At 50.5% G+C, this 14,881-nt stretch overlaps 1 protein-coding gene across 2 annotated transcripts in view; it reads left to right on the top strand.

Moving 5' to 3' along the window:
* Positions 1–310: 310 nt before the first annotated feature.
* VWF (von Willebrand factor) overlaps positions 311–14,881 on the top strand; it is a 134,310-nt gene continuing 119,739 nt past the window's right edge. Inside the window, exons 1-5 of one of the 2 annotated variants that reach the window (XM_032874808.1) lie at positions 311–491; positions 1,667–1,721; positions 3,160–3,324; positions 12,909–13,011; positions 13,569–13,777. In XM_032874808.1, coding sequence (XP_032730699.1) covers positions 1,667–1,721; positions 3,160–3,324; positions 12,909–13,011; positions 13,569–13,777 — 532 coding nt within the window. In that variant the 5' untranslated portion in view covers positions 311–491. Of the gene's footprint in view, positions 492–1,666; positions 1,722–3,159; positions 3,325–12,908; positions 13,012–13,568; positions 13,778–14,881 lie in introns of those variants that run through there. The other variant, XM_032874809.1, reaches the window with a different exon arrangement.

Genomic DNA, 14,881 nt, shown 5'->3' on the forward strand with positions numbered 1-14,881 from the left:
TGGCCTGGACCAGCCTGCTGGGGGACAGCCAGCATTCCTGGTCATCACGTCTGTGTGGAGCCCTCCGTGCAGGGAGGACCAGGGTTGGGGTGAGGGGGGTGTGGGGAGGGGAAGGCAGCTCATTATGGCAGCTGTCCGAGGTCTCCCGCCGAACTCTTCAAAGCCTTATCGGCTTGGAGGTATTTCTAATACCATTTCCGCTCATTGTTCCCTTGTGGTAATTAACAGGAGGCCAATCCCCTGCTGGGGCAGCTCTCCGCTATTGTGGTGGGAAGGGAGGGGGGTTGGTGGACGTCACAACTTGGCCTTTATCTCCCCCTGGCTGTGGTAGTGCAGCCCCTGGGTCACTTAGCAGCAAGACAGCCCAGAGCTGCAGCAGTCCCTTAAGCCTCGGCTGCCCCGGAGCATGGCCTAGGCGGGCGGCACCTGTCGTGCGACGCTGAGCTTCCCAACGGACCTGGGGATAACTGCACCCCCGCTTGCAGGAAAAGGTCTGGTCTTTTGGGGGCAGGGCTGGATCAGTTCAGGGAGGAAGATCAGGACCAGTCCCAGCCCCTGGGGGAGGGGAGGTCCTCTGTTCCGGGGCTAGAAGGGCTTGCTGGGAGGGTGACTCAAAGCCAGGGACCATCCAATGGCCTGCTCTCCGTTGTCGCTAGGGAGTCCTGTGGCCGCCTCTGTTCACGCCTGACTTTATTGCATGTAACATACGACGAGGCGAGCCTGGAGTGAGTTTTGTGCTTACCTCTGGCTGTGTTCTGGGAGCAGCTTGATGTACCTGAGTGTTGGGACCTTGTAGAGGGTCACCTGCTCTGAGACCAAGACGTGGCTCTAGCAGACGTTGAAGTGCCCCTCCTGCAGATGCATGACAGATTGGGCTTGTCTCTCCTGGGTTGGACGAGGCACTGGGCAGGAAAGGTGTCACCCCCAGCGAATCTCAGGTGATAGGTTCTGTACTTATTTAATAACGTTTTCAAGAGGAGAGAGGCTGTGAGGGTTTGGGGTGCGCTCTGCGGCCAGAGTCAATGGTCTCTCTCTGGGGGGAAGCACACTATGGGGAGCCTTGCCCGGACCTGGGGCTATTAGACTGCTATCCATTCATCAGCTCATTGCCTGAGCAACTCCTGAGGGCTGGCACCCTGCCAGGTGCTCAGGCTATCATGCTGGGGATGGACCAGCAAATGTGGTTGTCAAGCATTCTCGACATCTGGGGTCTGTGGTAGGAACAGAAGCATTAAATAGTTCTTTCTCCCCAGTTTGCTGTCGGGTGTGGAAGGATGGAGAGGCAGGGGGGATTAGGTGCGTGTCAGCTGCTGGCTGGTGCAGGAATGCGGGGTAACAAGAGGCCAGGCAGTCCTGGGGGCATATGGACCAGAGGCAGAGCTTTTGTCCTCTGCCTGGGCTCTGTGACGGCTGTTTGGAGAAGGGCGCCTGGGGTCTGGCTCACAGTGATTGCTACTCTTGGGCCTGGGCCTGGCTGGGACCTTTTTTTTTTTTTTTGGAGACCAGCACTCCATGTTCAAGGCAAACAGGGGTCAGTGAGGATCAATCTTTTCTCTTGCTTTAAAAAAAAAAAATGTTTTTCCCACTTCGCACATGGACTGTAGTGCATACCAGTGGCTATCTGTGAGGCCAGCGATCAGTGATCATTTCTCCTGCCTCTCTGCAGATGATTCCTGCCAGACTTGCGAGGGTGCTGCTGGCTCTGGCCCTCACCTTGCCAGGTAGGTATCAAACTGCTTCCGTTCTTTACTCCTGTCTCAGGGTCATTTGGAAAAACTCTCTTTGAGAAATCAGCAGGTGTGTCTGGAGCTCACCTGTGTGCCCAGGCCCGTGTTAGGCATGTGTTGGGCCTGCCGGAGTCACTAGTTCATTCCTCTGGTGAAGCTTCTTCAGAGCCCTGTGCCCCTGACCTGTATTCCTCAAGGAGCAGGTGCCTGCAAATGCCAGTCTTATTGGACAGTTAAGAAGCACAAGGGCCACACAGGACAGTCCTCTGCAGTGGGGTTGCAGGATGGGGAAGAAGGAATCCAAGAATTGGGTAGAGACTGCAGAGGTCATCTAGTTGAACCTCTCAGAGTACAGACAAAGGGACTGAGGGTCAGAGAGGAAAAACAAATGCTCCAAAGTCACATAAAGCAGAGATCGGAGGTTAGTTCTCCTAGGTCCCAGGAGACCTCTTTCACTGGATTACACTGCCTTTCTTCCCTTGCTGAGATACCGAGTCTGGGAATGGCAAGAGGGACTGTTTTCTGACCTTGACTTGTCCTCACATCCAGCCTGCTGCTCACAGTGTAGTCTGGGGAAGAAATGTACATTTTTCATACCCTCTACATCTTCCTAGGTGGGTCATGTGCCAGTGGACCCAGGCAACTAGAAATTTCCTACTGCCCCATCTGACCACACACACACACACACACTGGGAAGGTGGCAGGAGGGTCTCCTGGGAGTTAGCATATGGTCCTAGAGGAGCTAAGGCTTCATAGATTCTGTGTGTTGGACACACAGGCTAATTTGTTTCAATGTACACTGTTCAAAATATACTAGTAGATTAATGCATAAAGGTGCTCATTACAATCTACTTATATGTTAAGAATAAAAAAAAATGCTAAGAACCTAATAGTAGGGGCTTATACTGTACACATTCAGATGCAAAATATAGTCACTATAAATCATGTTTTGCAAGTATACACAATGGTATGGTAAATTCTTTATAATACCTGAAGAAATAGACATGTTATAAACAGTTTGTATAGGATGATCACAAATTCGTAAAAAATCTTTAATTGTATAAATGTTGTGAAATACAACTGAAAGATAAAACTGAAATGTTGACTCTAATTACTGTTGAATGTTGGTTACAGGTGATTTTACCCTGTTTGTATTTTTCTTCTGTATTCTCCAAATTTTCTCTGATAAGCATGCATTACATTTTAAATCAGTGAGGAAATGTCATCCAAACAAACAGATATCCTGAAAAGCTGTTCCTCGAGCATTGCTGTGAGTCCTGGGTCATTCTTGAGGGCCAAACGCAACAACCGGAGTCTTGTTTAGGAAGGAATGTGCTTCCCTAATTTTTATCAGGCACAGCCTCATTTCCACGAGGCTGAAGTGGTTTGGGCTGATGGTCCCAGCTTGCTCACCTGCGGTCTCTCCCTCCAGGGACGCTTTGCACAAAAGGGACTGTTGGCAGGTCCCCGCTGGCCCGATGCAGCCTCTTTGGAGACGACTTCATCAGCACCTTTGATGAGAGCATGTACAGTTTTGCAGGAGATTGTAGTTACCTCCTGGCTGGAGACTGCCAGAAACACTCCTTCTCGCTTATTGGTGAGTCTGGGGCACTGAAGGGAGGGGTTCAGAGCAGGTGCTAGCTAAGCTCAACCCCAGTGCGGGGAGGGGTGGGGTGTTGCGGGGATAGTCTTATGTCGGTGCCTGAGCTTTGCAGATTCCTGCCGAAGCATGGATGGCAATGGCCTTTCCATGACCAAGAGCTTCCCGTAGCTATCCCCCCCACCCCCATCCCACCACCTGCAACCTACAAGTCTCTCTCTCTTGGGAGCCTGGTGGGGTGGAGAGAGTCTTCCTGCTTTTCCAGTGGTTGCGTGCATTGCTCTGGGTCCAGGCAGCACTCTGGGAGCTCCAAAACATCAGGAGAAGTGAACCAGGAGATGCTGTGTAACACCCAGAGTTCCTGGCGGACGGGAGGGGCCGTTGCTATGTTCACAGCAGAATTCGGGGTGCCTGGCTGATGTTGAGTCCCTCGCGTGCTCCTGGAGGAGTGCTGGTACTTGGCCCCTGTTAGGTCTGCTGCACCCGACAGCGGCTCTGAGATGTGCATCCGGGTGCAGCCACCTCTGATTCACACATGAAGAGCTGAGCCCAGGGAGGGGGTATGATCCTTCCAAGGGTTGACAGTTAAGGAAAGGTCGAGCTGGATTTGAATCCTGGCCTTGTCCGGATGCGGAACATTCCTCTGTACTAGAGAGGGAGATCCCTGGGGTGGGGGGAGAGGGGCTGGAGGCGGTGATGGGAGCTTGTGGTTCAGCGACCCTAAGAATGAATCAGATGTGTGCAATGGGTGAGTGAGGATGCTATAAAACTCGCAGAGACGGGGTCCGCAGCCTTGGGGAGATGGCGTGGCAATGGACAGACCCACACTGTTAAAGCACAGATTTCATGACACTTGGTAAATAAAGATAGTTAGGAAGGCTTTGTTCAAGAGGGACCACTGCCATGGGTTGGGGAGGGGGTTGCAGTAGGGGAGAGATGTGGGGCTTCACACCAAGTATCATAAGGCCAAGTGGGGATTCGCAGCCAAGGAGCTGGGTGGGGGTCAGGGGATGGAAAACTACCGCGGGGAGCACATCAGGGATAACATCTGGCTAAGCCCACTTGACAGGGTTCTTGCTGAAGGCAGGCTGGGGCGATAAGACATTGAGGGAGGGGTGTGAGGAGTTGGTCAGATATTGAAGATGGGGGATTTTTGATTAACCGGCCCCGCAAGATTCTTGCCCAACTGAACTAATTAGACCAAGGACAGAGCCTGAGGTGGGGGCTTAATTGAGAGGAGCCTGATTCAGGTTTGGTCAAGGAGAGATTTGGTCAACACCCAGACCCTTCCCGAGATGCAGGCCCTGGGGCCCTTGGGGCGGTCACTCCACCAGTATCCCAGGCTGGATGCAGCCCTTGGTGCTCAGTGCAGGGCGAGACGGTCTGGGAGCTGCGTGGGCTGACAGCCGTCCTAACAGAGAGGCTCCTGCGGCCTTCCTGCCCACCCTGCCTCTGCTGGAAAGCCTGTCTCAGTTCGACTTCAGTGGGCTGAGTTTCTCTGGGCCGCCACCTTCCCTTCTCCCCTGTGAGCCCCCCCAGGGGCAAGGACCGTGTCTCTCTCATCTTTGTCTCCTGGTGTGCGGCTCACTGTGGTCTCTGGCAGCACTGAAGGTGGCGGTAGGGTGCGGATTCACACAGCACAGTGCTCTGTTGTAAAGCAGGGCCTGTGAGGAGACTTCGGGGAGGGGTTCCAGTTGGGCGGAGAGGACCAAGAGGACGGGCCGGGGGCCCCATGCAGTGGGGACAGCCTGGGCACAGGGAAGAGGCTGGAAAACATGTATGTTCCCTCGGTGCTGCCCAGTGGGGTGGTCAGTGTGGCCGGAACAGTCGTTCTCGAGCAACCTACCTCAGGATCGCTGGGAGGACTGCTTAGAAACAGGTTGCTGGGTTCCATCATCAGTGTTTCTGGGTCTGTGCATCTGGAGGGGGCCCTGCAAGGCTCATTTCTAGCAAGTTCCCAGGTGCTGCTGAGGCTGCTGGTTTGGGGATCAAACTTTGAGAAGCATGGGACTGGGGAGTAGTGGGCGGTAAGGCTCGGTCATGGGGTGAGGCTGACATCCTGAGGGGGGAGTTTGTGTCCTGACTCAGCAGCACTGAGGAGCTAGTGTAGACGGATTGTGCAGCTGGAAGGATGAAGAGGGAATTGCTACTTAGCCAAAGCAGTCCAGAAAGGGAAAAAGGCGGGAGTAGGGTGGTCTTGGCCGCGATAAAAAGGCCGGGGTTGAAAAGGACCGCAGACATCCCCAGCCGCTTGACAAATGGAGGAAGCCTTTCTGAACATTGAACTTGGGGATCCCTCTTGCTTCAGAAGCAGCAGCTGGGGAGAGACTTGGGAGAGTAGTTGCAGAGAAAAAGTACCCCTGACCTTCCCCTGGAGGCTGAAGGCTGAGGACCTCCTCCCTCAGGCAGCCCCAATGTTTATTTTAAGTGGATTTCTCTACCTGAAAAAGCACAGTGCATTGACGACAACATGGAAGGACCTTGGGGGCATTCTGCTAAATGAAATAAGTCCGACAGAGAGGGACAAATACTGGATGATCTCACTTCCATGTGGAATCTAAAAAAGAAAAGAAAAAAAAAAAGGCAAAAAAAAAAAAAAAACCCACACACACAAAAAAAAACACCAAACCCCAAACTCTTAGAAAAGAGATCAGATTTGTGGTTATCAGAGCAGGTGGTAGGGAGACGGGGTATTGGAGGCAGGTGGTCACAAAGTACAAACTTTCATGTATAAGACAGATAAGCCCTAAAGATGGGCTGTACGACTCCAGCTAACACTGCTGTATGGTGTGCTTGACAGTTGCTAAGAGAGCAGGGTTAAGGGTTCTCATCACAAGGCAAAAACCATTTCTCTCTTTTTTGTCTTGCTTCTCAATGAAAAAACCCATAGTGGCCTCTTGTATTTCCATAAAAAACCCAAAAGTTACCAGAGAGAATATCTGAGATTTTTTTTTAAATCAAACTTTATATTTTAAGATAATTATTGATTCACATGCAGTTGTAAAAAAAAAAAAAAACAAATCTGTGTACCCTTTACCCAGTTTCCCTCAACTGGTAACATTGTACAAAACTATCCACAACTATCCCCACCAGGATATTGAAACCATCCACGGATCTTTCTATGTGTACTCAGTTGTATGCGTCTTAAAAAATCATAGTGGGGTTCCATATAGACCTCCTGCCCAAGAACCCCTCCCTAAGATGACTCTGGGGTGTCAGTGGGAATAAACATTTAGGAGTGATGGGAGAAAGATTTTGAAAGAAGAAAGAGTGACACGCTCTCTGCTGTATGGCCTTGGGCTTCAGGGGACTTTCCAGTTTGGGGGACCCTACGGAGACCCTAGGGATTGCTGTCTTGACTCCCGGGTGTGGACTCCTTACCCTGGAGGTGGATTTGAAACATGTGTAAAGAAATCTTGGGGTGCATCTTCTGGGCTCAGGGAGGCCAGCATCATGTTGGACAAGTCCCCGTCCCCCACTGACACCCCACTCCAGACCCCTCCCCGCTCAGGGCTGGCCTCACATGCAGACAGGGGACTCAGGCTGTTACTGTTGCCTCCTCCAGGAAGCCCCCGACCACGCTGGCAATATCTAGCCCTGGGCTCATCCACTTGGGGGGCTGGTTGTTTTCCATCCCCCAGCATGACGTGGCTCTGCCCCCAGCATGAAAGGGAAGTGTAGAAAGAGCCACAGTTGTGGCTAGAAAGCGGCGTGCTTGTCTGGGCTCCCCCCTGTTCACAGAGTGTGCTTAGGCAAGTGCGCTGGTGCCCCCGTTGCCCCTTCCTCATCTTTAAGATGGGGACGGCATGAGGATTGAGGGAGAGAAGTCACTGACAGGTGTGCAGGATTACCCCCATCTTCATGGTTGAAAGCAGCCCCTTAACACAGGGTGTCCACTTGTTGGGCACAAACGTGGTAGGGCCATGGGCTGTGGGGCCCTGGGGGCAGTCTCTGTCAAGGTCATGGGAGCATTAGTCCATCCTTGGGTTTGTGCCCAAGGGCTGGCCTTTCTGCTCATCCTTTTCAGGCTTTCAGGGGCCAAGGAGAAACAGCGGGGCTGTGTTAGGCCTCTCTGTTTCAAAGCATTTCAGTGGGACACCCCCCTTCCCACCTCCCACTGTACCCCCACTGGGTTGTTGTTCTTATAAACAACTTGTCAGGGGGCAGTTTTCTGGCAGGTAATTGGCCTAAAGCAGCCTACGGGTTCATCACACTTTTTTTCTTTTTTTTAAGATTTTATGTATTTCTTTATTTGAGAGAGTGTCCTTGCACGAGTAGGGGGAGGAGCAGACACCCCGCTGAGTGCTGCTTCCTCGGGAGCCGAGACATGGGGTCAGGCATGCTTGGACATGGCAGTTCCAGTTTCCACGTGCATGCCCGTATCCCCTCCCACACACCTCTGCCCCATTGTTCTCCAATGACATCCTGTTTCCTTGCTTCCAAACCACAAATTCCCATACTTCTCGAGTGCCTGTGGACCTTGTTCATATCCTGGGTAAAGTGTTTATGTCTGAGCATGAAGGACCACCTAGTGCAAAAGGCGGGGGGGGCCCTGTCCTCAATCCTGGCTCTTGGTCAGCAGGTTGGAGCTATGGATCTCCTGGCCCACTGGCACAGGGACGAGGGAGTGAGGCCCCTGGAGTCCAGGAGCCCCCTGCTCAGAGAGACCACTCTTCCTCCGGCAGGCTGAGGGATCCGGTTCCCATGCCGGCCCAGAGAGAGCCGTAGATGACAACGCACCCTGTATTGAGTCACTTAACCCGGGCGAGCCTTAGGTTCCACATCAGTAAATGGCGCTATTAGACCGGACCCCCATTTCTCAGGGTTTGGAAGACGATCACCTGCATGAGAGTCACAGGAGTCGAGGTGGAGTGTGTGTTAGAAATGCATACTAGTGAGTTTCACATTCTAAGTTCCAGGAAAGCACCCCGATCTGACGGATTCCAGCCGCCAGCTTGCTCCCCAGCAGCCTTCCTGCTCCAACATGGGGCGGGAGGCCCTTGTTCCCTCACATAGCCGCCTCGGTCACTGAGTTCAAGAGGCCAGGTGAGAGACAGAGCCATGGGGGAGGACGTCCCTGGTTTGCTCTGGCCCCTCGCAGGGGATGCCCAGCCCATCTTCTCCCCGTGGCCATAGGAAGTTGCCCCCCTGTGCATCGGTGGAGTGTGGGAGTCCCCCCTGGGCTCACCGGCAGTTTTTAACGGCTCATCTTCCTCATAGCTACCCATTGGATTCTCCCCTGAGTTCTGCAGGGAGGGAAGGAAGCAAATAAAGATAAGGCTAATCGGGAGTTCTCTCCCGCATTAGTGGTTATGTGAATCCAGAGTGCCGAGATATCCCATTAGGCAGCTTTGTGTTTGGAAAGGTGATTTAGCCTTGGAGTCAGAAAACCTGTGGATGGGCTCTGCCTAACATTAATAGCATAAACCAATGGTTCTCAACCTGGGTGATTTTCTCCCAGAGGACATTTGGCAGTATCTGGAGACATTTTGGATTGTCACAACTTGGGGATGGATGCTACTGGCATCGAGGGGCTGGGGGGTCAGGGGTCCTGCTAACTACCCTAGGATATGCTAGAAGGCCCCCACGACAAAGAAGTGTCTGGGGATAGCTGGGTGGCTCAGTCATAATCCCAGGGTCCTGGGATTGAGACCCGCATCAGGCTCCCCACTCAGCGGGGAGTCTGTTTCTCCCTCTCCTTCTGCCCCTCTTTGCATTGCTCATGCTCTGTCTCTCTCCCCCTCAAATAAATAAAAAGATCTTTAAAAAAAAAAGAAGAAGTGCTTGGTCCCAAATGTCCATATTGCTGGTGTGGACAAACCATGTTGTAAACTCAGGCTTTCGTCTTCTCTACCTATGAAGTGGAGTCAGTCTGGATCAGTGTTTTTCAAACCAAGTCATAATGTATGGATTTAAAAGTAATGGGTGTAACCAGCATTTAAAGAAATTATATGGAAGAGAATAGAAAACCTTAGAAGGTGTCAGAGTGCATGGCACCTGGGAAGGGTAAGTGGCGGGAAGTGTGTGAGTGTATGTGTACAGCCTCATGAAGTCAACTGCGTTTTTACTCTGCTATTGGGCAAAAACATCTTAAAGCTACCTGTTTAGGCCACCCCCAAGGGGCTTCTTGTTGCCATGGTGTTTTTCTTTCTCTCTCTCTCTCCCTTTTTAAGATTTTTATTTTTAAGTAAACTCTACACCCAGCATGGGGCTTGAACCCACAACCTCGAGATCAAGAGTCGCACACTCTCATGACTGAGCCAGCCAGGTGCCCCCATAGTGTGTTTTTCTGTAGTGAAGTCTTCAGGACACACTTTCAAAAATCTCCTTGCTGCCTCCCCCGCTTTGGGTGTGGAGTGATCTGCTCCTCAGATGTCCAGTGTCAGAAATCCCACAGACTCCTCAAAGTTCAGCCTCACCGAGTGTCCCAATCCCCGCCCCCCCGGGCCCCCGGACAAGTGAAGACCCTGGGCAGCCAGCTCCACCTCCCCTGACAGGGCGCTGCCTCACCCAGTCTCCGCTCAGCGGGTGTTCCCTGCCTTCCCAATGCCTACCAGCCCTCCAACAATATGCTCCCTTGCAGCCTTGTTCTCCAGAGCCCTTTTGAATCCCCATGAGAGGGCGGGAGATTCTACAGGGAGAGGCACACAGGGATTCCTCTCCTTTCCAGGAACGAGATGCCTTTGGCTCAGGGGCAACATGCTGGTTGAATCATTCAGTGAGGCAGGGGCAAGACCGCCCATCTATCTGCTCCGTGACACTGGGCATGATGGCAGAGAAAGTCGTACTGATGGGGAGCCAGGTTCTGTGGTCATACAGGACCCAGAGCCCCGACTTCTTGGACTCATCGTCCCCCTTTCCCACAGGCATGTGGTGAATGGAGCTGTGACTGGGTGGGCTAAGCTCCAGAACAGGCCCAGGAAGGGAGCTGCAAAGGCCCAGGGGCACGGAAGGCTCTGGGGAGGGACCGCCAACTGGAGGTGGTCACCAGGTTGTTCCATTTGCTTGTTTTTTCAAAAATTTACTGCAAAAATATCCAACTATTTAGAAACATTGAAAGAATAAGACAGTGAGGGGCACCTGGGTGGCTCAGTCGTTGTGTGTCTCCCTTCCACTCAGGTCATGATCCCCAGGTCCTGGGATCAAGTCCTGCATTGGGCTCCCTGCTCAGCAGAGAGCCTGCCTCTCCCTCTCCCACTCCCCCTGCTTGTGTTGCTGGTCTTGCTGTCTCTCTTTCTGTCAAATAAATAAATAATCTTAAAAAAAAGAAAAAAGAAAATAACACCCATATGCCCAGCACTCAGATTCTACCATTAACGTTCAACTCTATTTGTCGGATCACCTATCTCTGCGGTTGTGTTTATTTTTCTTTGCCTAATTTCTTGATGTCAGAAAGTTTGCTTAACTGTTTATAAAGATTTGCTTGCTGCAAAACTGTTCTAAATGAAAATGCAGAGCAGGCAATCTCCTCAGGCAAACAGGACAAAAACCCCTCTACTGTGGTTAGCATCTCATTTTCCTCCTGTGTCGGTCTGGAGCTCTGCAGACTGTGGTTTGTGGGCTGCGGCTGGTCTGGGGGCTTTTCCTGGAGGCCCCTGAGCTGCTAAGAATGGATGGTCTAGGAATCGAATCTTAGAATGGGCCAGTTATTTACCTGTGACTCCCTCACTGAAATCTCACCGGAAACGACTATGTTTTCTGGTTGGCGCGTGTGGGTGTGTGCGCATGCGCGCGCCATAGCTCATCGCTGTCCTGCAGCAGCTCCGGCCAGCTCAGGCCTCAGCTGGGGAACTCCTCCTCTCTGAGGTCAGTGGCCCAAACCGTGGCAGCAGTACCCATGCGAGCAAACCTTCACGTCTCCTGCACTTAGTTTCACATTCTTCTTCTTCTTCTTTTTTTTAAGATTTTATTCATTTATTTGAGAGAGAGAGAAAAAGAGTAAGAGCAGGTGGGGGGTAGTGTAGAGGGAGAAGCAGACTCCCTGCTGAACAAGGGCCTTACACGGGACTTGATCCCAGGACGTTGGGATCATGACTGGAGCTGAAGGCAGCTGCTTAACCAACTGAGCCACCTAGGCACCTCAGTTCCACACACATTCTTGCCTCTTCTTTTGCTGAGCGGCGGGAGCCCACACTCTTCTAGGAGAGGGACTGTTTCTTCATTTCCAAGGTTAACTTCTTTGCCTGGGTCCTTTGCCCTATTTCTGAAGGTTCCCTCAGACACTGAACCCCATCTTCGACCCCCTTTTCTCCAGCATCTTCCATCTCTGTGTGCACTGCTGCCCTTCCTCTTTCCTATTTTCAGCAACTTCCCAGTCTCCAAGGCTGGAGACTCAGCCTCCACATTGTCCCTTCTGGCTCCTTCACCTCCGTGGCCAGTTGGTAATCTTCGAAGACCCCCAGTTCTCAGGGCCTCGTGGTGGGATTAGTCTCCATGGTGGTGGGGCCACTGGGGCTCCTGCTTGTTCTCCTGCTCTCAGGTCACTGCCCCGACCCTGTCCTCTGGGTGGCCCCTCACAACGGAACCCTTGTTCAGAGACGATTGTCTCATGTGTTCGTCTAGTCACACATCTCTCGTGGCAGTATCGATCATTTATCTCCTCCTTCCTGAGATTCCCAGGAGGAGTGAGGCACTTCACCAGCAGGAGTTTTAAATGTCTCTCAGAGCATCACATTCAGTAAACTGAGACAGAACTCATGAATCTCTTGTTTTTTTTTTTTTTTTTAAGATTATTTATTTATTTGTCAGAGACGGGGAGATCACAAGCAGGGGGAGCAGCAGAGGGAGAGAGAGAAGCAGACTCCCTGCTGAGCAGGGAGCCTGATGCGGGACTCGATCCCAGGACCCTGGGATCATGACTTGAGCCGAAGGCAGACATTTAACCCGCTGAGCTGCCCCAGCATCCCATGAGTCTCCATTTAAAACAAAGAGCCCAGGGATTCTGATTTGGGCTGTCCTAAGAGAACAATTTATATAACTCTATCCTAGGTTACCTGTTACAGATAACTCACAATGTGGCTTTTATTTGCCTCCTTACAGTATGGTGAATTACTGCCTGCTTATTTTACTTAGATGATAAGCTCCCAGGGATGCCTGGGTGGCTCAGTCGGCTAAGTGTCTGCTTCGGCTCAGGTCATGATCCAGGGTCCTGAAGATCAAGCCCCTCTTCGGGCTCCTGCTCAGTGGGGAGTCAGCTTCTCCCTCTGCCTGCCATTCCCCCTGCTTGTACACTTCCTCTCTCTCTGTCAAATAGATGAATAAAATCTTAAAAAAAAAAAAAAAAAAAAAAAAAAAAAGATCGTAAGCTCCCAGAAGGGGTCATGCTTTTATGGTTTTCTTTTGAGAAGAAGAGACTATTAGCGGGCTATATATCCAGAAAGCATTCAATAAATATTTTTAGATGAATGGGAAAATGAGTGAGTAAATGGTATTTTGGGGAAGATTTTATTGCCCATTTAAGCCCTTATGTGGCGGGGAAAGTTTTCCACGGAGAGGAGATTTTGTGATGTACATAAGATGATTAGAAATAAATATCCTAACTTTTTTGGTAATAATCCATGATACTGACTCTTCTCTTTCAGGGGGCTTCCAAAATGGTAAAAGAGTGAGCCTCTCCGTGTATCTCGGAGAATTTTTCGACATCCATTTGTTTGTCAATGGTACTGTGCTGCAGGGAACCCAAAAGTAAGTCTGAAGCCCAGAATGTCTGCAATGTCTGAGTTAAAAAGGACAGGACGCCGGGACGGGTTGGGGGGGGGGGTTTGGGGGCTGGCGCCTGGGTGGCTCAGGCGGTTAAGCGTCTGCATTTTGCTCAGGTCATGATCCTGGGGTCCTGGGACTGAGCCCCACATCAGGCTCCCTACTCCAAGGGGAGCCTGCTTCTCCCTCTGCCTGCTGCTCCCCCTGCTTGTGATCTCTCTTTCTCTCTCACACTGCACTCCCTCCCAATAAATAAATACAATTTTAAGAAAAAAAAAAAAAAGGACCCTGGGGATCCCTCTTGCAACCTCCTTGTTTTTTCAGCTGAGGGAGCTGGGGCCCAGAGAGAGGAAGTAAATGTGCCCAGGGAAAGCAAGAGGCAGGGCTTGGTGAGAGCTCCCTGTTCCAACTCCTGGTCTAGACCCTTAGTGACTTTGCACCAAGGTCCCAACCCTGGACCAAGGGGTTGGGGTTGAAAGGTGGAGAGACACCTAGGAAACAAACAAGATGCACACTTCCCAAACTCATCCTTGTCCCTCCAGCATCTCCATGCCCTATGCCTCCAACGGGCTGTACCTGGAGACTGAGGCTGGCTACTACAAGCTGTCCAGTGAGGCCTACGGCTTTGTGGCCAAAATTGATGGCAGTGGCAACTTTCAAGTCCTGCTATCAGACAGATACTTCAACAAGACCTGTGGGCTCTGTGGTGACTTTAACATCTTTGCTGAGGATGACTTCAGGACGCAGGAAGGTAAGTGTCTCTCGGATACCATTTCCCTGGAGTTGTGGTATTGTTTGTCATTTCCCTGCTTACAAACCTTCACTAACACCCCTCCCCAGGCATGTCATGTTTATTCTGCCAACCTTAACTCTGAGCGTTCCACCCTACTGCCTAGACCTGCCCACAAACCACATCTTGGAGGTTGGTTGGTTCATCTTGGCTTGGTTCAACTTGGATTTGCCCGCAGAAGCTTACACAGGGTAGGTGGTTGGTAGATGCTGGATGGTTTCAACAGATCCTCCCAAATGAGTACAATAGGACTTCATGGAGGAAGTCTGTAAAGGGAGGTCCGTAGTCCAAGAAGGCCAGTCTATGTGTGTGTTCATGAGCAATAGAATATGGACAATGTGGAAACCACTAGTTATCTCTAATCGTCTTTTGATAACTTCAATTATGTGAACATTTAATCAGTGATGCTTCCTTACAGAAGCTGAATGTTTGTACATAAGTTCTTCTTCCTTACGGCCCAACTACCCTCTGATTAGGGGGTGAGCATCTAGAGAAACAGTTGACCATTCCTTTCATTTCACTGTATATGTTGGAAAATAGTAAGATCATTTGTTTTCATCTTCTCCAGCATTAATTTCTCAAAATTTGTATCATTCGATATGTATGTTTTTAAGGCCATACATTTTCCTCTAAATGTCATCTTAGCTACACCAATTATGGTATTTTCATTTTCATTTAGTTCTATGGATTTTCTAATTGCCATTGAATTCTTTCTTAACCTGTAGAGCATGTTTAAAATTTCCAGATCTTTAGAATTTCTAAAGTTATCTTTGGTAACTAAATTGATTTCTAATTTAGAAATTTGGGGAGATTTGTTTGTAACCTCCTAGATGATCCTTTTATGCTCCAAAACAATGTGTTCTCTGGTTGGTGCAGGATTCTGTATATACTTGTTGAATTAAGTTTGTTAATTATGTTATGCAAATATTCTACATATTTACTATTTTATGTCTTCTTCAACTACCCTTGCTAAGAGAGCTGTATTAAATTTTTCTACAGTGGTGGTGAACTTGTCAATCACTTCGTGTAGTTCTATCAAGTTTCCTCTATATATTTTGAACCTTT

This window comes from Lontra canadensis, unplaced genomic scaffold (assembly GCF_010015895.1).
Source record: "Lontra canadensis isolate GAN:19392208 unplaced genomic scaffold, GSC_riverotter_1.0 scaffold53, whole genome shotgun sequence".
Classification (NCBI taxonomy): Eukaryota; Metazoa; Chordata; class Mammalia; order Carnivora; family Mustelidae; genus Lontra; species Lontra canadensis.